General features: G+C 43.9%; 1 protein-coding gene and 1 long non-coding RNA gene across 3 annotated transcripts in view; one reads left to right on the top strand and one right to left on the bottom strand.

Annotated features, from left to right (window-relative positions):
- The window catches only part of LOC124185620 (leishmanolysin-like peptidase), a 202,398-nt gene that overhangs the window by 85,776 nt on the left and 90,218 nt on the right, over nucleotides 1–26,404 (bottom strand). For both annotated transcript variants that reach the window (XM_046576534.1, XM_046576535.1), the window contains exon 2: nucleotides 4,042–4,142. In XM_046576534.1, coding sequence (XP_046432490.1) covers nucleotides 4,042–4,142 — 101 coding nt within the window. The remainder of the gene's footprint in view (nucleotides 1–4,041; nucleotides 4,143–26,404) is intronic.
- The window catches only part of LOC124185627, a 170,537-nt gene that overhangs the window by 77,438 nt on the left and 66,695 nt on the right, over nucleotides 1–26,404 (top strand). The gene's annotated exons all lie outside the window — the stretch shown is intronic.

Genomic DNA, 26,404 nt, shown 5'->3' with positions numbered 1-26,404 from the left:
CTGTAGGTTGGCGCGGTGTTTGTAGTGGGAATGAAAATTATGGTTAAAAGCGTTTTTCATTTCATTTACATTCTACAAGCAGCTCGATCGACATGCGCCGTTCAATCTAGATCACGCAAACAACTGCATTTTTTATCCGCTTAATATTGAATTATTGATGAAGATACGGCGGATTAATCGATAGGCCAAACAAGCCGCTCTGTTAGCAGTGGCAGTAACGTTGGGATGATAATGACTAAGAAAACCTGGGCTTTTAATACGGTTGAACCGTATTCGTCGTCTAGCCAGACTTGTTGGAAAAACAAAGTTTGGAACGAATTTAAATACCGGAAAAATTACTAACCACGCGAGATATTGACGTCAGTTTAAATAGCCGAGGAAAAATTGACGCTCGGAATGAATCTGACGTTGCTAGAGGACAAGCGGAGTATTACCGAGCTTTCAACTCGACCCAGACTTTAATGTCACGCGCGGAATTCCATCTTATGGAAATAAATATGGATGCCAGGGTGAATTTTCATGTTTCTGTCGCGCACTTCGAACCGCCCGCGCACATTATATAACAGAGATACGACGTTCATATCTGCTTGGCTATATTATCTCTTAACGGCTGAGAGTTTCAAGTTCCGAGCCTAAGGCTCGAGATTCAGTGTGGTGTGCGGATATAAGGAGGGTGAGAGGTAGGAAGTTTGGAAAGCCGCCAAGCCGGGAGGTCATTCTGGTAACTTATGCTTATTGAATTCGGGGATTGGAATCGACATTCGGTTATTTTATGCGATCGTCGTGAACCGCGGCCGGGTGCAGGCGGATGGCACCCGTTTTCCAAATATTAAATTCATAGATTTCCACGAGCTCGGCCGTCGACCCGAGGATGAAGAATAAGTCCCTGTCTATGGCGTCGGAAAAAGAGCGCAAGAAAACGTTGGATTTCAGGCGTTTCTTTCATTCCTGCAAGTCATACCTAAGCGACATCGTTGAACACGAAAGTATCGCGAAATCAGAGGCAATAACGGAGTAACACGGCTCAACTTTCTTCGCCCAGATACAGAAATACCAAAGACACACGATTTGCAACATGGTCGTGAAGTCATCGTTGAAAATGCGCTGCGAGATGGAATCAAACAAGTTTTGAGATTCCACGGACATTGAAAGATGAAGGGAATCGAAGGTGAGTGGTTCTAAGCTTGCGCTAAAGTATCCTCTCTTTCCGCCTACATGCACAAGCCAGTGAAGCGCGACGTCAGACCAAAAGTGATAGAAGATCAAGTTCCGATTCAGCCAAGCATCAGTTGGGTTCGCGGTTCGAAATTGAGAATCACCATCAATCGGCACTCCGTACACGTAGAACTTTGCAGGTATGCAAATTGCGCGTTATGCATTGCCTTAAGGTTCACACGACACGTATCTTAAGCGTGTTCTCGCTTACGGGTGAGAGAACGAATAGCTACCTCCTGTTATCGTACCTGGCGTCACATACTATGATATCCCCCGAGCAAAGGCAGATTCGCTGCGTTACACGGCCGTTCCATTCTACGTTATGCCCATACCTACACTACACCTTGTACGAGAGGGACGAGATTTCAAGCGCTGAGTCAAGCTCGGAGCGGCGTACAAATGAGGGACACCCGTTCCCATTTCCTTCGATCATATCCACGGAGAGTAATCTTCCCGTAAGTCCCGCGCGTGTCGTTCGAATAATTCGCGTATAGAGACTACTTTTTACTTCTTCCGTCCACCGCGTTCTTTCTTTTTTCATTTCCGTCGTTATTTTATCAAATACTTGCCCCCACGGGGAAGTTTATCCATTTGGTTCTTTGCTCCTGTATACTTTGGTCTTTTTTTTTTTATCTGTTATCTTCTTTCTTCTTACATCAAGAGGACAGGGAAAAAAACAAGACATTAAGACCGGGTGACTTTATAAGCTACAATAAGTACGAGACGCGAAATATCGGGTTAGACATCGTAACGAGCTTGACTTTCAAAGTTAAATTTAGTTTAAACTTTGCAACAAAGTGTTTACGTATGACTATATACACTTTCTGTAGCGTTCTCGCGTCCACGAAGTTTCCAAACTTTCCTCCCCCACGCAACAGAGGTACACACACTTCTGGAGTATTAGGATTAGAAGCGTACAATTGCTCAAATTCTGATCAGTCCAAGTAACCCTTGCCGCATTGCTTGGAAAGAAAATTCCACCGGAACAGATGAGAGTCAGGTAGGTGTAACAAGGAGAAAAAGCCCACCAATAAACACAGGCGTACACAAATTCTCATACCCTTTGTCCGCATTGATTTCAAAATAAACGAAGATGTGGGCCAGAGGGTTAATCGAATTCGACCGGGGCGGTCCAAGTGCTGGTAACAAGTTGGATAAAACAGCGGGAGCAGGGCAAAGCTGCGAAGGTTAGCGGGGCCATTAAGCTGTGACCAGGAATCACGTAACGCGATAAAAGCTTGCTCTCGCCTCGCCTGGACGCCCCTCGAACCAACCCTGAGGTGGGCTTCGTGTTTACAACCTATTGTTAATTATTACTGGTTCGCGATTTAATCAGTCATTTTCATGGCTCCCATGGCAGGGATTATCTTATGCTGAAAAATAATTATCCCTCGAACGGAGTTATCTAGGAAATTTCTGAAAGCTCCGGCACGAATGCCCACCCTGTAGAGTGTAGATATAGGTACCATAGAGCTTTCAAGATTGGCAAGTCAAGTCTGTACGATCTTCATCCATGACTGCTATACGTCTCATATAATTAGGCAATCACTGAATAGTTTAGCAAAAGTTTACCCCGAGTGTTTGTACGAGACGGAATATGCGCGCCTATCGTTACAACCCTCACCCCCCCCTTCTCCACCCGCCGAGTATAATTCAGAATTCCCGCTAAACACAGGGTGAATTTTCGGTACAAGACCTTCCCTCTGGATCTCTAATTCATACGATACTGTGCCTCGAGGTATCGACCGAGAAAAGATTTTCCACGTTTTCAATCGTCGGCCAAATGATTATTATTATTACTCCGTTCCTGGCTATTCAAAGATGGAAATTCTTCGAGTCCTCGTACGATCGTGTATTGACCGTAAACCTACGCACGCAAACGCGTAACTGTAACGAGAATTCATTTTCAAGCCACTATTGCGAACCTACGTCAAAAGCGTTTCGATTTATTTCCACCTAATACGCAGCAGCCTTCTGACTCTTCGTCCCACGCGCCTGTTGAATAACAGCTTCGATTGATCGACGATACTTTTTAGTGCTGACTTAAAAATATAGACATGGTTATTTTCAACCGTAATGTACATAAGGTCCCTGAATTCCGTCGATTTGCCGCAATTACGTCGTATAAAAGTTATTCCACGATTAAATAAAAACTGAAATGACCCGAAGCGTCATCATCGATTGAACGCTGTTATGACACAGCTGTAAATATTGATCCGCTCGGCAACGAAAGGAGCGTGAAAATACCTCTGAACCTTGTAAACGCGTCATGAAGAATCTCTGGCTACCGTGAATTAATACCTTCAATTTCGAGTTGCGAAGCATTACGTGAGTCCGTACACAACAGTTTGAGCACCGGGTTACGTATCACCCTTGCAAACACACCTATCGGCACATGTGTGCGCGTATAAGAAAGGCGACCGCGTAACAACTCATCAACGTTATATTTCTGTTACATCCACCGTATTACGCGTCAGGTTTTATACTCAAAGCACAGTGGCGAATGACACAAATCAGAGATAATTACCCGGCGCGTACACGTCGTTATAGGCATGAGGGGGAAAAAAAACCGCAGGCAAATATTTCCCCGCTACTGGAATTGCGAACGCGCCGCGTTATTATGATTAATGGGGTTAAAATGCCCGTGCGACGGACGAAGAGTGCTTAAATGTGTTTCTCGACGACGTAATCAAGCTTATTTTGCGACTCTGAGAACAAGCATACTCCGCAGGGAACACGGTTCGTAAATAATTCCACGAAGATCGTAGTGCAGGGTAATTAAGTAGTCTCTTAAAGAGTAGCGGCGATTTGATTTTTCCAACTCACCTATAGACGCTCTGGTCGTACCAAAGCAGGATCCTGAGTGGTTGACTGATGCTGCGCTTCTTGACTTCGTGGACTGGATCAACGTGGACGCCGTGAACAACCTGAAGCAGAAATTATCGTTGGTTAAAAAATTGGTCGTAATAATTGAGTTAGCGGTACGTCAATCGCATAAGCGCAAACTTTGAGAGAGGAAAAAGTTTTCACAGGCAATGTATGTACCGAAAGGAAACGACTGAAGTTCCAGCGTACGTTTTATTTTTTACGAAGACAGTAAAGTCGGTTGTTAACAATGGGTTTTATGTTGCTTGTTGGTACCTGTACCAGGAAAACTTTGGCGCGCCCCGTTACGTCGGTCCCTTCCTTACGAGGGCGCGATAATCACTCGGTGTAAAAAAACACTGCACGTGCCTGGGTAAGCAGAAGCAGACCAAAGAGACATGCGCACAGTTACAAAAGACTAGACTGAAGCTTTGTGCATTTTCAAAGAAGCAAGAAGCAGGATACCGCTCTAATCCAATGCAAGACAATTTATTCCATCCATGGCTGACAGTCGCGGGTACGGCGAAATGCTATGTCAATGTTCTCATTGTTCGAATTCGTCTCGCTATTGGTGAAAGACGTAAAACACCTCGTCGCGAGATTTCTCTAGATTTCCCTACAGCGGGTGAAGATGGTAATAAAGAAAACCGCAACTTACGCGCTCCGGTGAGCGTACGACTTAAACAATGAGTGGCGAAAGAAGCGCCAGACGTCGAAAATCCAGTACCTAAGCTCGAAGGGAAGTGGAGGCGGCATCGACCCATCCAATGCCCGGAAAATTTCAAGCTTAAAGCGGGTATATTGTTGGGCAACAATTTAATTTCCCGAGAAATCCTTCGTCATACCTGCTCTCGCGGGCTTCCGGTTATGTCCAAAGAAGAAAACAAGGAACAAATTGGAGGAGAAGGAGCTGGAGGACTACCGAGAGCGAGAAGCCAGCTACGAGAAGAGGGTGAAGGTGAGAGTTGAGGGCTGAGCGTGGGAAGTCTCTTGCGTAGAGAAGCCAAATTATCGTTCGCACCACACTCACGACCCTCGAACAATCTTGCCATTTACTGCACAACAACTTTGACATCAGGGACAACGCAGACATCACTTGCAAGCTTGAAGTCCTTCGGCCTCGTACGGATAGCGGGTATTGACCAATTGCCATTTCGGAACACAGAATGACCCGCAGCTTTTCTTTCCACTCTTACAAATCTATACTTGGAGCTTATACCTGAGGAGTAAATTGAATTGTTCCGATGAATGTTAAATTTTGTACGAAGCTGGGTTCCGTTTTTGCGTTTGCTGACCGAACCACAAGGTTTCTGGCCCATTTGGACCGACCTTTTCGAACTCGAAATTAAGGAAAATGGCTTCCTTTCAGGAGTAAGACTCATGTATTGTTCGAGTGGATACTCGTTCCAACTCTTGCGAAAAGTTCAAGTGCGCTTCAGAGCGCGGCCATTGTGAGTTGCATATTCTAACGTAAGCTAAAGTTCTCCCGGTAGAAGTTTAATTTTAACAAGAAAGTAACCGCGGAAGCAACCGAACAACGAAGCCACTATAAAACAATCTGCCTGAATCAAACTTTGAAACTCCAGTACTACCAATTTAGTTGAGAGAGTTACGTTTTCATTAACCTAAAAACTACCGCCAAGCGCGAAGGGCTGCATCAAGTTTACGCTGGTATACATTATTGTTGTTCGATATTCACGGGGCGGAGAACGTGAACGAAAAACACGACGTCTGACTTATTGTTAGTCTAATCAACTTACGTCCGATGTATGGGTTCGCGTCGTCGGAACAACAATTACGTAGAAAAGAAGCACTGCAAAAGCTCGTCCAATCAAGAGAACCCTGTCACGTTGCTCCACGACGAGATTGCCGACTGAGAAAATTTTCTACAAAGTTGGTCGAGCGAAAGAGGTATTTTTACGTACGTAAATTTTGCACTGAATTCAATACCTCCATCCACTTTTTCACCGACTAAGCAATTCACCTTCCACCTTGCATGCCCTCGATGCATCCATTCTTAAGATCATGACTTTCCGTTGCGTACAACCGTAAACAATATCGTATTGTCACACGAAGGCTGGATCGAGATACGGCGGGGAGTCATTCAAGGTGTTAACTGAAGGGTGGGAGGAAGTTGTTACCGCAAGAAGTGGTGGAAGGCCAAGCAATTGACAGAGGCTCCAAAGTAGAGTTACGTGTACTTCAACGAACTTCGCTCTTAGGTGCGTCTTGCCTCTTAATTATCAAACTTTGCCCAAGTAAAGCTCTGGATAGTCACGGCCAGTGGCCTCCCCCATCCTTCGTAGCCCCAAGAAATGTCCCTCGATCGTTTCTCTTCACTCGTTACTCCCCCACATTGATCGTACAAGAGGTTTTGTAGTTAATTGCTTCGCTGGCTTTAGTGCCGTCGATGACTTGGAGGTAAAATCAACGAATGCCGCGGCAAGTCAAAGGCAGGAAACGGTCACGGGGTCTTGGACGTGTCTGGTAAGATATTCGAGGAATTGCACGAAGATCAGTAATGTCGAGTGTTCGGAAATCGACTACTGCATATCAAGTAACAAATAATTTATCAAGTTACCGTTTCACCAAAGGTACGCTCAATATTGAGATACGAGGAATGTCTCGTAGAACGCGTGCAAAGACACTAGCGCAATTTCTCGATGAATCAGGGTGAGATTTTAAGCAAGCTTCCGACTCGGACAACGGTCAACGAACGGTCCGCGGTTGGCAGTTTTTTACCGTCCGATCCCTGTCATCCTCGAGCCGGAATCACCGCCGAAAATAGTTATTCCAGCACGCGGTCGGGTGTTCGGTGACAAAAATGCGAAGGGTTCAACTTTACAGCCTTCGCGACCTAGTCGAAAGTACCCACCGGCTATCCTGCTGCATCAGTGAGGTCGTGATGGTCCGACTGGAAATTACGACCACTACCGAAAATTACTCATCCAGTGGAGATATTGGGCCAAAACCATACAGGTCGGTTACATAATATACACCTCGAGTAATTCCGGTCGTTTTTACGCCGGGCGTCATGCCATCTCGTGGATGACGATCACCGCGTATCCTGGCAATTTAATCGTCAGGCTAGAACCTCAGGCGGACCGGAATGGCTTGCGAAGACTATCCTAAGCGGTCTTTCCGACGGAGACTAAAATTATCTCTTATCGGATCTTCTCCGAGGTATCAAGGAGTCTCTGGATATCCTCTACGAGGGGGGAAAAAGGAGATTGTCAGGGGAGTCACGTCGGGCATAACGACGCCGTAAGCCGCTTCTTGGTTCACCGCTTCTCCTTCCAAGATGGCGACTCGAGTCACGTTCGCCTTTCAATGAACGTAAGCGTAAAGGTTATACGGACGAGCCCCCCTCCTTCCCCGCTCCTCTCTTCCCTCTATCTCTCTCTGTCTTATTCGGAAAAGGGGTTTTGACACAGATCGAACTTCTTCTTTTTGACTCGCGCGGCGGGGATCAAGAGGAGAGGGAAGATGGGGAAAAGCAGTCCGACCTGGGTGAGATTAAATTCGATTCATCATTCTTATATATATGTATCAGCAATTACCCGCCGATCCTGCCACCGCGCTGTGCCCAGATATAGCGCGATCTGTTTAGCGAGAAGAAAATCATCTCTGGCAGTTGATCGACTCCCGTTTCGCTCATTCATTTATTTTCTTTTTATAATATCCACGATTGCGTCGCTTTATCACTCCTCGCCTGTTTACAGCCAGGTTATTTTTCACCCAGAAATTCGTCCTCCGGTAAAAGCGTAGCAGACTTCCTCGAGGGAATGATTATATTTAGAAATGAAAAAGTATGAAGAAGAAAGAAAAAGTCGGATAAAAATGTTCATTGAAATTATTATTGTAATTCTGATTATATAAATAATTATGCATATCAGGCTGCAGAGGGTGTATTATGTGTAATGCGATTCACGTCTCCGGGGGATGAAATTTATAACGGTTTTAATCTAAAGGCACGGAGCATAAAATTCGTGATTTGAAAAGAGACGAGAAAGGCATGGCGGAAAACGTCCCCCCCCCCCCCCCCTCCCGCCCCCAATGAAAGGAGGAAGGGGTGGACGCAGCCGCGTCTTGTCTTTACGGAAAGAGAAGATTTATTTGTATCCCTGGTAGGGGATAAACGAATGATGAAATTCTCGTCGAAACGGAGTTGGGTTATAAGAAAGAAGCGGAAGAGAAAAGCGCCGTGAGTGAGGGACACGGAGAAAGAAGAAGACGATCCATCGATCCGGGTACCAGGAGCTTAGCTTTATTCGGCGTACACAGAGACCGGTCTCACCCTATTCTTTTTCGCAGTTTGAAATTACGCGATCTTTCTTTCTCTCTCTCTCTCTCACTCCGTAACAAAGAGTTTAATTGCCAAAAACTTCGAGGGTCGGAGGTAAAATGACTGCAGACACGACTTAATTCGAGGAAAATTTTCAGCTACTTGGTGTATTCCGGATTTCGAATTATAGTTCTTTGATCTTTAGTGCAGAGCTGCCCCAACCCTTATGGAACCGACCCTCTCGCGAAGAACAAGGACTCTACTTGCCTTTCAAGGAGCATAACTACCTTTACATTTTTACGTCCACCTAGCCACGGGCACTAGACAAAGCAAGATATGCATCGTGAAATTTGTCTCCCGCAGGCGTGGTTCCAACGTTTTCCTCTTCGAAAATGAAGATCTTTGCGAAAGTTTTACCTCTGCCCTTCCGAAGTTGTGCAAATCCGAAAAGAGCAATTTGTTAATTAGTTTTTACTGTTTGAAACCGCGCGTCAATACATCCCACTTGAACCTTTTCCGGTTCTTCATTTACTCACAGATGTCTTGATCTACGAAACTACAATCGTGTAAAATAATTAGCAAATTGAAATAATATTGCTGTAAAAACGAAACTGCGGTATGAAAGAGAATAAAAAGAAAATTCGCTACTTTACAATTTCCCGGAGATATATGAATAGGAGGTGAAATTAACTGCAGCAAATTGCGCTAGTTTTCACTAGGAAGGATATAAATTATACGGATATTTTTAATTGCCACATTTATGCACTCTCCTCACTGTACGTCGTGTAGAGCGTGCTAATAGCCGACCGGACCTAGACCAGGTACCTACCTACTTTGGACCTTCGCCACCGCATGCAGCGTACATCAACGTCATTTGATAGCCTGGGACTGAGGATTACGTGGCCTCCTTTGTTTCCTCGAAAAGATATCCACTCACGTCGCTTCGTCATTCCGTCACGAAGAGGAACGAACGAGGGAATTGGTCGGTCGACTTACCGACGCGCGTATCTCCGACGAGGAGTATCGTTAAAAAGAAAATTAGGATCTTCCCGCTGATGACACCGTTCAACTTTTTAATTACTCCATCTCGAGAAGAGAGAAGCCACTCTCGCTCCTACCCAAGACTCTCTTCTTACTCCTCTTCTTACCTGACGCTGTCAATGTCAGGGAGGATGATCGCGCCGGACGCGACTGGGTCAAAAGGTGAACTTTAACGCCAACTTTTAACGCTATAGTTTGGAAAAAATTTCTCTACTTCTTGTCGGCGAGCTCTCCGTGCGGGCTGAAAACTCCTCCGGCGAGATTGCAGGCACTAGTTTCAAGATGTAGGGATAAAACGAGCTGCCGCACATCACCATGCAGGGCAATCACGTGAGTTATAATAAACCCGTAATCGCACTGTTCATCGTTACGTGAATTTATGTTCCACCAGCTGTATATAATATTCAGAAGGTTTACGGCGGAGTTATTTTCATAACTGTTTTGGTCCATTCACGATACTGATTTTTATACTCCTTGGTTATTTCTACGGGTATTAAATGGTATTCATTAAATCCAGCGTTGATATTGAATTCCGAGAGTATACAACGCTGCTCGTGTACTGCCATTATATCCATGTATCCATCGTGCCTGGCAACAAGAATATCCGAAAACCTTGTTTCGCCTCGGAAATTAAAATAGCGCGAGATAAAATATGTTCCAAGCACCGTTGATTATCGCTAATGAAACAACACACAGGCTATTTGTAATAGATCATTTGTGCGCGTAACGTATGATAAATCGAATAATATCCATCATCGGAGCCGAGGATACGATTCAATTTCGAGAGGTAGCATCTGGTCCATAAATAGGTGCAGAGCTTATAAATATACACGAAATGGATTCGCGTTCGCGTTACGTCACCGCGTCGAAACATCGCTGGTTATTACATACCGTGGGTAACGGTAAACTCAGCTATTGTCAACCTCCGAGAGACGAGCGTTATTCGTCACGTCAATTATGCATATTTATTCACAGGACCGTGAAATCCGGCGAGTGAGATGACACTGACAAAGAAAACTGCTTCCAATGATGCGCTCGCTCTGCTTTACCGCTCTGCTCAATGAAAGACTTTTATACTGGTGGCCTAGAATCGAGAGCAAATTCTTTACCTAATTTTATAAACAAACTTCAAGTTTACGTAACTTTACCAAAAAGTTTTGTCTCATTGAAACTTACAAGACACCTTTAAGAGAATATTAACAACACCCGTAAGTGTTGGAAAAAAATTGCATTGAAAATTTCAATTTCCGTCCAAGCGCGTAGCAAAAAAAGTGCTTTTTTCGTATCATAATTATCCCAACTGGCGATATTTATTTTCCAGGTAGGTGGGTATTTTAAATACCTACAACTGATCCGCAGACGAGACGAGCACTTCGATCTTTCAACGTGGATACGTGTTTTTATCAGAGAAGAAATTTGGAGTTCAATTGTGTCGCGGTCGTTTATGAAAAACACGTTAATAATGGCTGGCTTTCGATGGTTTCTCATTGATTTTCCACCCACACTAACAACGCTGCATTCAGTCCGAATACGACTTTCCGAATGGGCTTGTTGCGGATTTGTAAGCTCGTCGACGAGGACGGCCAATTTTGTCCATACATGTACCGAAAGAGTTTCAGGTTGTGTAATCCGCGACGTGCGATACGAACCACTAATTGAACCAATGTGACAATTAGGTGGTGCTGCAATTGTCTGGTCGCCATTGTTCACTGACTCGTGTTCCGTCATACTGGAAGCTTCAATTAATTAGCAGAAAATTTTTTTCACGTTTTCTATCGCTTCGTGTATACTGTTAGCTCCGCAAACAATCAAAGAGACATACGTGATGTCCACAGTACGGAGACACGCGCCGGAGTCGAGAAGGTTCCGTTAATCCTCCTTGTTACACCGTAATTGGTGAGCTCTGAATTTGATAACAGCCAGTATGCCGACCGCAGACTAATTTCGCCTGCAGAGATAGGTATGCAAGGCACACACCTGGCGTTTCGCCTAATTTCATGAAACGTGCAGATGCTTTTACGAGCGTCATACGTTTGATGTACCGGCTGGGCCGCCGGTCCTCTACACTCCTGGGGTATCGGTAATTCGGCGATACGTACGTGCGTACGATCGATCGAAACGCGTACCAATGACTGCGAGCTATGGAGCTTTCAATTCGACGAATTTGACCCTCGTATTATTTTCATTTCCCGTACAACGGCAAAAAAAATAAGTGACATTCGATCGAGGTAAACAGGGAGGCACACCGACAGACGTGTATCCGAGTGGTAAATTTGACTCGAGTAGCAATCGAAGCTAGTGAATTCACTGAACAGGGCCGTAAATTCAAAGGTTTCCCTATTCTCTAACCTCGAGAGATCTATTCGACCGCCTAGCGAGGTCAAACCATCCGTCCGTACAGAAACGGAAAAGCGTTTGCTTGCGAATTCTGGAACTGTTTAGCTGTTTAACGAGAAACCGTGCCATCCATCTTGATTGGAGTGAGAAAGACCGCGAAGTGGAGTGGAGTGGAGGGAGAAGGAGAGGAGATGGAGGAGGAAGAGGAGGCAACCAGAAGAAGGATGAAGACGGACCGCAGAGGGCAAAACCAAAGGTTGCTAACGAGCTTTGGTGGCTGCGGCAAGGTGGTCAGAGAATTTCCTTCTGCAAGGGTCGACGGCTCTCGACTCCGTTTACTCTTCACTCCGAGACATTATCAATTTCAAGGGAGAAAATTCAACCTGCGTGGACGCGGCGCTCTCAGGGTTACTTATGAGAAGCGAAATTCCCGACGTGCTGACCCTTCTCCATCGGCACCCCCTCACCCCAGACCCTCTTAGTTCTTACGGGTTCATGTCGACCTCCGCCTCCGAGTACATATCCATCTTCGCTACCCCTCAGGGTCAAACCTTCAAAGGCCTCGAGTGACGTAAGGAAAAACCACGAATTGGGCTACGACGACACCAGGATCGTATCCAATTTCGGGTTGTTGTACCGCTCCGAAGGTTCGTGTTACTCGGAGGCGGGAAACTCGTCTGCAAGAGGAACTCGTTGAGTATACTCCTTGACCCAGTTTATCCTATAACTCGAAAAGGGCCGATTTTAATCTGCAATAAATGTCCCTCGCTCGAATTGAAAAGTAGAAAATTATTCTGAGGAATATATATATACATATATATACATATATATGTATATATAAGTACGAGCAAATTTTTCGGATGGATTCACGGCGGTGAATATTGGCCTTGCTACAGGAAGTTATCAAATTGATGAAATAGTGGCCTGGGGCTCTTTTGAATCTGTTCTGGGAAAACCTTAAACAATATCTCTTTCATTCTGGGGGAGAAAAATCCGAACGAATTCCGAGTTCGAATAACGGGTGTCACTGCGTGGTACCTTCGTTGAATATAATATGTTTGGTGGGGCGGGACGAGGATTTCGCAGGGAGGGAGAAACTTTGACGGTGTTTGGGATGAGCTTTTCAGAGCTCCCAGAGCTTCCAGAACTTTCAGGATCACACATGGAATACGTCCAGCTCGGAACCGCACGTCGAAAATCACGGGAATCTGATGGGCGGTTACCTAACCAAACAATAGCTCAGGGCTTTTGTATAAATTAAAGCAATTTGCATCTCATTGCTACGCAGATTCGTCCCCTTCAAGACGGTAAAACGTATCCACACACATAAACCCTCCTGCGTAGGTGAAATAAAAGTTCGGGGATATTGGGGTAAGGAAAAATTTCTGCTGGCTTGCAGATCTTCCAATTCCAGACGTTTTGCTACAGTTCCCTTTGACTTCACTTGACTTGGGAAATAAAGCGAAAAGTCAAACATCGTCATCGGTTTAGATATTCGCTATTCCACGACCATTTGTTCTCACACTAGTCCGTTGGATCTACGGTTGGCCGCAGTTCACCGTCATTGCCGTTGTTGCGAAAATAAACGTCTCGAGACCTGCACCGCCAGCAAATTCACCAGACACTGCAGGAAAATTATTCAACCACTAAAGAGGTATGAGCGATGGTGCGTTGGTTGTCATTGATATCCGGTATGAAAAGGATCCGACGAGTTGGGGATTAAGTGATCAATTTTGCCGAAGACGTACGCGGATCCGCGTAGACAATCAGGATCACCAGCAAGATTGAAGCGACTGTAACGACGAGAGACAGACGATCCGAAAATGTACGCGTCACTCCTCCGGGTGACGGGAACTTAGGGATCTCGGATCCCGAGGAATTAGTGACGGGGGTCTCAAAGTGGTTCGAGCTCCAGGCCTAGGGCCGGAGGGAAGAGACGCCAAACGCGAAACGTGGAACAAGGATCCCAACCAGGTGGTGGTGGGTGAGGAAACTCGAATTCGTCAGCGTCGCTGCCAACTGGGATCGAGGAGTTCGGAGTGAAGGTAGGTACACACCTCGAGTGCTGGTTGACTGCTGCAATATGTTTGTTGGATGAGAAGTTTGCGGAAGAGGTAGGTTGCCACCGTTGCCGCACAGAGCTAACGGTGATAACGTCGGTACAAAGAGGAGCCACCCGGGAGAAATGGAAGCTCCGGAAATTCTCTCCACTGCTCCGGAAATCGATCACATCTGACCACCACCGGCCAACTACGGTAGCCCAACAAAACTTACATACAGGTATAAGCACATCGCGGTTCGTTGCTCGATTTCAGACCTCACTTGCTTCTCAGAGTTTCGTGCGAAATTTGTATCTACCGCCTCGTCTTTTTTTTTTTTTTTTGTCATTTTCGATTCTTTTCTATCCATAAAATTACCAAATCTTACCTCGTTACACTTCGGTGTATAAATTACACGCAAGAAGAGTAATTATAAACTTTGCTCGTTGAAGAACGGGGGAAAAGAAGATGAGCTAATTTGGTTTGTCGGTAGGTATAATCTAATTTCTTGCGTTAATTGCAAAATTACAAGAACACTCCCCGACATCGTGAAAGGTTGGGATAACTAGTTTCTCTCAGGGCGGAATATCCTTTTACGTAACACTCTTTTAAAGGATCAGCGGATCTCAACGAAATAGGTGATCGGAATAGTCATCTACCTTCTAGATTCGTTACCAAACGATACTTTACGTAATTTTTTTTTTTTTGTGGTGATTCCGTTTCTCTACGTATAATATCCGACGCGTATCCGAAAACGTTAGCTTCAAACGATTCCCAGCGTATTATACAAATGCTAGACGTTAAAACAAAGGAGCAATAGTTACAGCAGAAGACCTGACTCCCGGAACATGGATAGTAACGAGCTTTAACGGAACCTGGAGTGGGAAAGCTTTTCCAATTGTTCAAACCAACTTTCAACATTCCTGCGCTACGGGTTGTACCGGTACCGGTAGTAACAGCATACTTACAGTTATACCGGAGTAAAAAGGAGGAAACGTGCTAGAAACGTATACGAAATAAAAACAAAGTAAACCGCTATCTAACATCTGCACAAACTTAGTTACAATTAAAACTGACGACGTCGTTATAACATTGATTCAATTATTCGTAACCGCGCAGTATATAATAATGGTTGTATACCTAGTGTCCCTACAAAACAAGAGATAATTTTCTAACGAACTTAAATCGCCGGAGGCGTAAGTAAGTAGAACTTTGATGTTAATAACTACGTTAACATCTAATAAGGAATAATAATGGAATATGTTCATCATATAACATTAACGTTTGTAGCTAATTATACGTATTTCAAACTTCCCACAATTTCGATTCGTCGGAAAACGGCGGCCAAAATGGAGACGTTGAACGAATCCTGTTTTGCAGTGCCTCTAGTTACACCTATCCAAGAAATCAATATCAGGCTGTTTTTTCAATGCTATATCCGATCATTACTGTACAAGTAGACATCGGCTTTGTGGAGTTTTTAGACGAGTATTTTATACGAACCTCATTACGGTTATATCGTAAATATGGCTATCGTTATAAAAAAAAAAAGACAATAAGAACAAAAAATTCCCAATACAAAAAAGCTTCAAAAGATTAATCCGCTGCGGTGAGTTTTCTAAAGGAGGGGGATGATTCGTTCGCGTCTTTTTTTTTTTATCGTATTTTTATACGGCAATCTGCCTCCAGTTAGCCAGCTTTCAGCATCAAATTACGCCGCTGAGAAAAGATTAATTGCGAAAAAATAGCTTTTATTCATCGGGTAATTGGAGATGTAAAAAATGAGTACAGACTAAGAGTACGCCCGCAGCGTCTGACTTTGACGCGTTGCTTCGTTCCGCTCAATATCCGTTGGCATCCGCCGATTCCAAAGTTTGCCTGTAGATATAATAAGGCCGTATTACCGCAGCCTGCAATTAGCGGCGCAGCATACGATCGGATTTCGGACTAATCGTAACTGCCATGCGATTTCGCAACAAAGATACAGCCAGATATGTAAATACAGGAAGATATATACGGTGACTGTCACAAGTTGAAGTCCGACGATTGTGCTTTCAATGCCGCTATTACCGGTAGTGAGATTGTCACATTAAGTAGCGACTCGTGGCCAAAACAGTTAAATTTAGTCATTAGTGCAGCGTTGCGTGATCATGCATCATATATAATGTGTAAGCCTGTACGACGAACGTAGAGGTTACGCGTTAGGTTAGAACCAGGTTGAATTGGGTGAAAGTATTTGCGGAAAGTCAGAGGCATAAAGCGATCGAGGAGGGAAAAAAAAATCATAAATCAAAGTTGAACATTAACTATTCCCCTTGCCGTGGAATGGGCGGGAGCCGCAGGGCAAATTGTAATATCAATAAAACCGCGGGACGTTCTGTGCGTGGCTTCGTTCGCGTAATGAAATGTGCAAAAAGTAGGCTGTGTACACATGTCATCATCGTTGAGTACGTACGCGATTCGGTCTGTGGATAATCTTTACCCCTTACGCCGCACGTATATTCGAGGCACGATGGATAGGATTACCAGCATATTATACTCGTATATGTAATACAATACAAATCGATATCTCGGACATGATAGGAAATTTTTATTTCATTTTTTTTTTTTTTACTATTTTTTAATCGGGAATTTGTACGATTAAAGAATCGGAATCGCAAGTACGGAGTGTTTCGTTGTAAAATTGTAATTCTTGCGAAAGCTTACAGCCTGTATAAACAGTGAACAAGTATATTGTACATACATGCATACAAATTCGCGTATATCAGGGATGAACGTTTGTTTTATGCAAACGAAGAACGCGCGGGATATTCAACGGGGGTAAAAACAACAAGGAAGGGAAAGAATACGCGAATTAACCCCGGAAAATTAAAATACGCAACCGCGTATATATCCATGCCAGCTATACGTATATAAGTGCCTTTAAATTCTATGCATAAATGTATGATGTGTTAAAAGCTTTCGCCTCCTCGTCCTGGAAAGTCGCATGCACGCACGCATACCTGATCATTATACGATAAATTTGTTGCACAGAATTTGTACTGAAGTTTCCGCAACATTCCCACCCTCTGTTCGAACCACAACCGTGAACATGCCCAGTATGTAGTTTGTTGTGAAACAATGTTCGAATATGAAAAAAAAGGAAAAAACGAAGAAAAATAAAAAAGATACATTCACAGATGGAGATCGGAATACAAAGCGAAAGTTTCGCGTCATATGCGAAGCTTACTCGACGAGTTTTTGGTACGGACATTGAATCCGGGGCGGGATTTATGGCTATTAAACAATAGACGGGGTGCGGCCTGACTTTTGGAGGATTTGGAAAGCCGGGACGTAGAGCGAGCGAACGATGTGAGGGTCAACAGTTAGAGCCGACAGCTTTTAGAGACAATAAACTGCTTTTCCGTATGTTTTCATGGCTGCACGATATACGGAGTGTGGGTTAGTATGTATATAATAATATATACATATATATATATTAATATATATAAACATCAGTGAGTATAGGCATAGAATACAGTCAGGCGAGAGGATTTAATCGAATGTGAATTTTATTTCGCGTAGATCATTCGAAACAGAGAGATTTGGCGTAGTGTAGACGGAGGCGAAAATGGAAAACAAGCAAAGAAACCCTCTTGCGATAAGAAATAACTTATTGCATTGAGCTGAAGAGATAACGCGAATATAGCGCAATTCTATCCTATGCCGACCATTATTTTTAACCACTGAATGTCACGTGATCGCGGAGTTTTCCTTCTCGTAAGCTTCATCGTAAGTAGAAAAAGATGTCAGGGTTTTGTCGAGGCTGCTGTGAAAGCTTTGTATATTCACTCCATATATATATATATATACTTCCATGATCTGTCATGCGTAAAATCCAATTTTTTTTAATTTATAACCGAAAAATATCTATAATACAGCAACATCACGTTTTACGCACGCCTGCATAGCTGGATACAACCTCACGATCAGACATGTATACATTTTTCTAAATAATTTTTTTTCCAGTATCACGAAAGTGATGAATAATTCTAAAATACTTTATTTCTGTACTAGTTAGAGTAAAATTTCACTTGGTATTATTAGAATTATAAAAAACCAAGGCCCTGTGTGTAAGTGATTTATATTGGAAAATGGCAAGACGTTCTGTGGATAATGTGGGTCGAGTACTTCATCCCTGTGAAACTGTGAATGTAGTTGTATTATCTCAATAAATAAAGACCACTCTTAAGCTTTAATTTGCATTTTTAACCGTTCCATTTCGTACATTTGTCTCGGAGTCATGAATTTTTAAACAAAACTGCTTTTTTCACGAGTTCATGTGTTTATTGTTATTTATATAATAACTTATACTGCAAACTTTTATCGTAAAGTAAAAGCCTTGATCGTGCACACGAATTTTTGCAAATTTTTGAAAAGCGTTTCCGAATCTTTTTGAGCACAGAGTCGATTCGCCCCCGCCACACACTTGAATGTTGAAAAAAAAACCGCCACAGCGATCGGGTTGAAATATTATTTGAATTCAATATTTTCACATTGATACACGGAATAATTCAGATTTTACGTCTGCGCACGAAACAGCTTTGTACATACGCGTATACGTAACTTTATCCCCATCGATCATTTTCGCTCCAGTGTCCTTCTCTACTTATTACGCGTAAACGATCACAGCACGACGACACGTGCATACAATTTTTATCCAATTTATGCATGCGCGTACGATAAAAAGCACAAACAAAACGGAACCCTGAAAAAGAGGTACAGAGTAATGTTATAGAATTACCGCCTCGCTAACCGCAAACAAATATTCTTCGCGCCATTAAGCCCGGCAGTGTCATTCCGTCTGGCGTGGGCGTGATATGCGACACAGGCGAGTATCGGAATGTTTACACGGTATATGCGATAAATAACGGCTGAACGATTTTCCTCGATCCACCGGCCGAATCGTCACCCGTGTACAGGAATTTGATCCCATCGTCATTCCCGTTCCCACTGGGAGATGAACAGCAACGATATTTCCAGTCACATTGCCCGATTATCGTGCCGAAATCGCGTTCTCGATTACTTTATTCTTCTTCTCCGCATTCTTTTTATCACCGCAGCATGACGCGACTGAATCGTCTGATCGCACGACGAACAGTAGGTACGTTTTAATCGAGCTAATCAGCGCCACTGAGTTTATTTCTAATCGGTTGTAACGGATGACTCGAAGGACCGTCGACAAAAAATGGGGATGAAACGACGGTGTAAATCGCAGCGGCCCCGCAGGTGTTGATTGGTTGAAAGAGGGTGAGTTTGAAATGACGACGCGCGCATGCAGAAACCGCAATACAGAAGCTGCGTGAAATGCCGCAAAGTTATTTGTGCAGAGCATGATTTCCTATACGTTCACTCCCCTTTCGGCCTGTCATAGAGCCCGGTATTCCAATATCCCGTCAATAGAAACGTTTGACGACGGTGTACCGTGTGCAAGCTCTTCTATCCCGAGTGAGGCTCCTGCAGTAGTTTATTTCCACCGTTGATCAAATATCCGCAGAGCACGGCATGCCCGTATTTCGAATGGGTCGGGTGGTTAGTTTTTATTTTATTTTCACCCATCACCGTCATTCCGCATTTTATATAAACACTTATAGTGTGTACCCACGTTCAACATCGTGCAACGATGAAAGCACACACCTCGTTATCAATCCCGTTCCGGTGAAATTTTATTTACGCAATCCTTAATACAGAGGCAAAGAGTACACGCGGTATAACTCCGTTGGTTCAACGGACGGATTGGAAAACAGGTAACGATCGTTAATGACGGAGATGAGGAATCGTACCGTCGAACGGCGAAGAGTGCCTCACGACAAATGATCCGCGTTCGTACTTCGAAACCGTGGAGTTGGCTAATCAAGAGCATCAACAGCGGTCAGTGGAAACTGCTAACGAGACTCGAGAGTAGACTTCGCAACTTGTACCGTCCAGTGCAGGACTCCTGGAAACTGTGACGCGTATAATAAGTTGATATTGCTGATTTCCTCGCGGCAGCACATTTCAGACCATATATGTGCAAGCAAGTTTAATGCAACTCGGTGCACACGAAGCGATACAAAGAAGTTACTATATCGTTATTAGCGAGAAAAACTCGCAGAGAGACGAATTACGAATACTTTTGGTTAATTATTCAAATCACCAAAAACATTCCAATTTCATTCACTCTGTTGTTACATCGTCGTTGCGTTCTGCAGATTTAACTCGAGGTTCGTAACGGATCCATCGAACACGGGTCCGAAGGCAAGTATCCGTATATTGATTCGCACAACGTCAGCGAAGCGTCCTCGATCTCCGCCTCTTCGCTTCTATATCCTCTGCCTAACCTCAAATCCAACCCCTGTCGAATGCATAGAATTATGTAATACTCGTATGTACAATTTACCTGCATATATTTCATGTATACACGTAGATAGACATACACAACATTCACGCCGGTTTGTTCGAGGATTCCCTGCGTGTGTCGTTCCGTACGTGTGGCCGCATGGATATGGAGAAGGCGGTATGCGCCAACTGTTAATATCCATAAATGCATATGCAGTGGATCATACACGTTTATACGGAAGTACAATGCAGCGTCCGATATTCTCCCCATTGCAGTCGCGGGTTCCGACCGCTGTGCAGCAGTGATCCTGAAGTGGTCTTCATCCATCCCCAAATTTCCGCATGGAAATTTTTACGCGATCTGCATTTTGACATTTGACCGGAGATGAAGAAGATCGCTCAGATCGAAACGCTAACGCGACGGTTTAAGCCCTGACTCGTGTTTTCTACGATCGGTATAATTTTGATCTTCAGCTCCGGTTGGTCGAAACTTCGCTAATCGCCGGGTTTAACTTGGCTGAGAAGTTATTCCCGGTGACTCTGCAGTCGGTACGGAATCTCAAGTTTCCAGTCGCCGCCATTCTCTCCGTTCCGTGCAGCCGGTGGTTGGGAAACGATGCGACGGAACGCCGGCCAACAAACGGATTCAAAGCCGCAGAAACTATTTTCCGATAATGACGACGTTTGCCGACGACGACGGGGTCGCCCGACTTCGGATTGCTCGGGAAATTCCAGCGTTATACTGGCGGTGCATCAGTTTCTCAACTAACATTCGTTAGAGAAGGAGGCAAAAAGCCCTTTTTGCACGCTCCGACTAGGAAGGAGGAGATATCCAACCCCAGCCAGCCTCGTACTTCGTCTTGAGTTTAGAAAGGAGGAGGAACACCTTATCTTATGTGCAGTTATATACATATACATATATACCTGTATATACGTGCAGCGAAGTTGAACTGTTCGAGATAAAAACTTGAGCCTGAATCCAACGGGAAAAGTGTAAAGCCTCTCGGAGATAGTGATGGAGTGAGTGCAGCGAGGAGAAGGATAAAGATAGAGATAGAAGAGAAGAAATCGAGGAGAGGATCAAAAGTTGTAGTACCTGGAAGAAAAGCAAGAAAAGGGAGTAAAGATCGGCGGGGTGATGAACGTTGACTAGCAATGACATCTTGCCGGTCGAGAAGATTCGATACCTGTAATAAATATCGAAAAGTTGGCTCGGAACTGGCCATCATTTTTTTACAACCGTTCGCGTCTCGTGCTCGCGAAATTGACGATTCGAGAAAGGAGAAAAGCTTCGGGTACTGCAGAAACTTGTAGTTACCGGGTGGCCGCAAGGGTAGAAGCAGTATACTTCTTATCTCTTGCTTGGCAGCCTGGGAAAATGGGGTCGAGGTTAAAGGACGAACCGAGGAGGACGTCGGGAGACGAGACGAAACTGTACGCAGGTCTACACCGAGTATAAATCACCGTGATTTACCAAACCTACGAATCGTGGATCGGCAGGCTTGCGTACCGGTTCGGTCCGACCTGGAGGTAAGACCGAAAGCTCAGCTTCAACGATCTCGTCTTACCTGAAACACAAAGAAATAACAAGATACGTGAGATACGATTGATCGAGTATTTCGCTGCACCGTAGTTGCTGTTCACGAATCAGGATAAATTATTTCATTAACTTCGTTTCAAAGGACGATAGGTATGCTGTGATGTGAGCTGTAACGCATTGCGAACGTTTGCTTATAACGAGGAGGAGATGGGTTTGAATTTGAGCTTCGATTCGGAGGGTGAATATCAAGCGGGATAAGAAATCCTCGGCAATTGACGAGCGAGTCGATTGAATGTACCATCATCACCGTCTCTGCGATACCCGGGGATCCTAACACTTGAACAGATTCAGAGAAAATGAAACGATGAAAGAACACTTCGTTGGATTTATATAGCTTCATGCGCTTGTTATAAGAACGATGCCTTCCAGGAATACGAATAATCGATAAAGAAAAAAAAAAAATTAGAGAAGAGAAGATTTTATTCGATGACAGTATACTAAAGCAAACATTTTACACGATGCGTGTATAAATTTATTACATACACGCGTGCTCGATTGTATTTCAATCTGATAAAAGGAATGAGATGAAGAGAAGCAAAAAAAACAAAAAAAAATGTAAAACATCCCCCATCGACGTTTGCTAAAACTGTGTGACGTGAACCAGCAGCTAATTATAGATAACCGAGTGTTGAAAAACGGCATTCCTCTACTATGACAAACATAATTCACCCCTGGTACAAGTCAAGCTCGTACATACAGGGTATTTTTCACCCATTCGTCCCCCTTCTCTTGCAGTTTCATCCCTCAGCAGCAGCAGCAGCAGCAAGATGCGAATGGCGTGCCAAGAAAATTGTGTGAGAGAGCGAAGGGAGGCGGGAGAGAGGAGAATAAGGATGTGGTTCTTTCGCTTCGGCCAGCGAAGCGTGAAGAACCATTTTGTTTCGCGGGTTAAATTCGCCCCACGGCTTACGAGTGACCGATGGAAGGGAAACAGGCCAAACTTATTTACTCCGAACAGCTGTTTGCTCAGCTGTGTTGCAACTTCGATTTGCTCCACGAATACAATCTAAGTAAGGATAATCTGTAGACCTGTTCTACTTCGATCCGCGAAATGAGTTCAATATTTTACCGTTTCTGATTCTTAGTCCCAAGTGAGAAAAATCGACAACGCATTTCTGTTCTTTCCTATCTAAGTGTATTTCTGTTTTTGTGCATAATCCATCGTCCACCGAATCCGCAACGAGATGAGAGAAAAAAAAAAAAAAACCCCCCCAATAAACTGGAAATGATTCGCGGTTTTATTACCTTTCTGCAACACACGTATCGTGTATATATGATAGAGAAGGAGGCGGGGAGTTGGTAGATATGAACGATCAGTCACGTTGATTGTCAGGTTTCAGGTGTGTATTACTAGGCGATACGCATGTTATTCCCCTAAATTTTCACCCCCTTTCGCAGGAAATCCCGACGGGATTCTGATGGGACGTGTTTCGGTGTGCGGGATGAATACGGGCGGTGGTGAAGGCGGAGGGGGCGGGGGAGGGAAAAATTGCGTTCATCCAAGGGTGCAGCGAGGGTGTGTGAACACGGTCTTACCTTCGGCCGAATTAATCTCGCAGCTCATTCGCTCCCTTCTCTCTCTCTCTCTCTCTCTCTCGGTGTCTTTCTTAGCCTTTCTCTCTTTCACCCTCCCCGAGTAAGAAAAGGGAAATGAAAAGGGACGAGTGAAGCGAGTTTCCGCGGCGGCCGCACGGCGAGGATTACGGAGGAGATTTTGCGGGCGAATCTGATCGCCGGCGGATAGTCGAAGCGCGAGAAGAATTAACCGAGCAAAGAATGATTTACCGTCGGGACGTTGATTGTGTGCCGGAGCTATAGGTATAACTGCGGGCAAACGGAGCCGGAAGTTGAGGAAAACAAAAAGGGGTTCCCACGAACGATTTGAGGCGAGAAACTCCCGGGGATCGAGCTTAAGCCCGTAATTAACTGGACGGATTAATTAGCTCAGCGCATTACCCTGTCTGGCTACTCTACTGCACCGTTTTCAACGGCATCGGAAAATTCAATTATCCACATTTATTTATTTCTTCAGCTTTTCGACCGGAAGCCGATGGTCGTCGGGGGACAATTTGTTTTTTTCTATCGTCTTGGAATAAGAAACAACGACAACGACAACGGCATCCCTGTGAAATTTTATTTCCCTATTAAAGCTTATAAAAAGATGTTGCGTCAACGGATAAAACGGAACAATAATGTGCTGATGAGAAGGAGAGAGAAAAAAAATCTAATTGACCCTATTCGTATGAGAAGCGAAAAAATTACTAGCTGCACTGTTTATGCATTCATTAACGATATTGTACACGCGGATACGTACATGAATATGTAATTCGTATGAAATGATATCCCGGAGTGTTTTGTGCTCGGTAAATTAGTACCTGCATAGCATCGCAAACAGGCGCAGCTGCCGCTGCTAGATCGATTGTTTGACACCACCGACGATATTATTACACGAACAGTGTCGTCGTTGTTTTCCCATGATAGTTCGTTGTTTGCTTTTCCCTCGTGTTCTTCGGCCGCTCTGTTTGCCCTTTGTGCGTTGGGCCAAAATTTCCGTGTTGCTTTGAATTGTTCGTTCGCCTACTTATATCGTTAAACGTGTACAATTATCGTTTTGACCAGCGAATAGTATTCAGCTATTCAACTTCCGGCAAAGTTTCAACTCGTATCTAACCAGCAATAAATTTCCTTCCAACAATTTCACTTCAAAAGTTGCCGAAAGTTTCACGCGACAGCTTTGTTCAGGTACGTAACAACTCGACGAATCCCACGCGTCAAATATCTCTGACCAATTTATCACTGTCTCTGTGAAAAGAAAGTATACAACGAGACTGGAATAACCGTATCGCGATATGAAATAATTTTCTGATTCAAGCCTGTGTTTCGATTGGCATATAACGCGGTTATAAGGATCTTCGGATTTTTCGTGTGATTCAAATACAACGTCAAGATCGGCACGTCACGTTTTTTTACCTCCCCCACCCTCGACTTTCACTCCGCACTGTGTGATTAACCTTAAAAGTTTGTGCCTGCAACAGCGTTATTAATTATCCAGAAGAGAAAAATACGAGGCGTTAGGTATTTTTAAGGAATAAAAAAGTAAAAATAAAAAACCACCAACAGGCTGCAGGTAATTATTCTTACAACCATGAGGGGAAAAAGAGGAAAAAAGGAAGAAAGAAAGAGAAAAAAAAAATAACTCCGCCGAACGTGAATAAATTTATTGCCGGATGTTGCCGGCTCGTGCAAGGGTCTACTCACGGGACCCTTCATCAAACGCGAACAGTTTCATTTTTCTGATATCTCACACAACTACGTTATATCGCATTATACACACGGTGCCCTATACGTCTCAACAGAACCGTGCAATGGGTATAATAATAATAATAACAAACGAATCGTTATTTCCTCCCGTAAGCGATAGACCTTCGTATTTGAATTCACACAAACGATCTATGCGTGATATAAAAAACAAACCAACACAAGTTAGACACGAATGATCGTATTACCTATATTGATAATTTAAAAATTCTATCTGACTTTTCATTTTACTCCCCCATTTGTTTTCTACACCATTTCACAGAGTAAGTTGTCCTTTTTTCGAATGAGAATTTCAAATCCACTTGAAGGAATAATAACGCATATATGTGTATATGCGTGTAACGACGGTTGAAAATAGGTGAAATTTGGCGAAAAGGAAACTGAAAGCCCCAAAATTAAAAAATATCGAACAAATATTTTCACACGACGCTGTCTCACTTTTTTTTTCCGTGTATTTCGCCGTATTTAGCGAATCGAAAAATATGTTCACCGATCTGTTTCACAGATTGGGTTTAAACCGGAAAACGATGCGGAGGTACCGCGATAGGGTTAGACTGCAGATATTATCAATTTCTACTGTATCGGCTACGCGCAATTACGATCGCGTTCGATTTATCGATCGACAGGCGGATACACCCGCGATCCAAATCCGAATCCCGTCCGACTACCTCCCGTCACGTAGAGCCTCGACGAAACCTTAATCCCGACTCACGCAGCCCGCGTCGCTTTAATCCTCGAACTAAACCGAACACGAGGATACACCTAACATGATACAGTGGCGTACACACGACCCACCCTTCCACCTGCATTATGCATTTGCATTCTGAACGATTCGGATTTTGCATACCAAGTCCAGCGCACAAGGTATACATATGAATATGATTTTCATAAGCCCTGAGGAAGACCTGCAGAGAATTATGGGTAATTTGTAAATCGAGTTGCCGAAATGATCTTTGAGTCGAGAACAAATAGACAAAGAAAAAATTTGAAAGGTAATGCATGCCGCAAATGATAATACGTGATATCCCCGTAATTTATACGGGTATAGGACGTAATTTTTTCCTTCACCAAAAGAGAGAAAAGAGAGAGGTGAAAAATAAGGATAATAAAGAGGGAGGAGAAAAAGGGTATGCGATGATTAATTCGAAGCCGCGCAACGCGGTTACGGCCTAACTTTTCGTCAGTATGAGCTTATTACACGTACGCGCAGCGAGAAAACCGCGACCGAAATAAAAAAAAAAAATCACGTTAAACAGAAAAAGGACCTTAATAAATCTCAAATTAGACCGTCGTCAAGCCGGCGAGCGTCAGACGGTGACGTGAATATCATTGTCAAAGGTGAGGAAA

The sequence above is a fragment of the Neodiprion fabricii genome, chromosome 6 (genome assembly GCF_021155785.1).
Source record: "Neodiprion fabricii isolate iyNeoFabr1 chromosome 6, iyNeoFabr1.1, whole genome shotgun sequence".
NCBI classification, from domain to species: Eukaryota; Metazoa; Arthropoda; class Insecta; order Hymenoptera; family Diprionidae; genus Neodiprion; species Neodiprion fabricii.
This window is presented reverse-complemented; position numbering and strand designations above follow the sequence as displayed.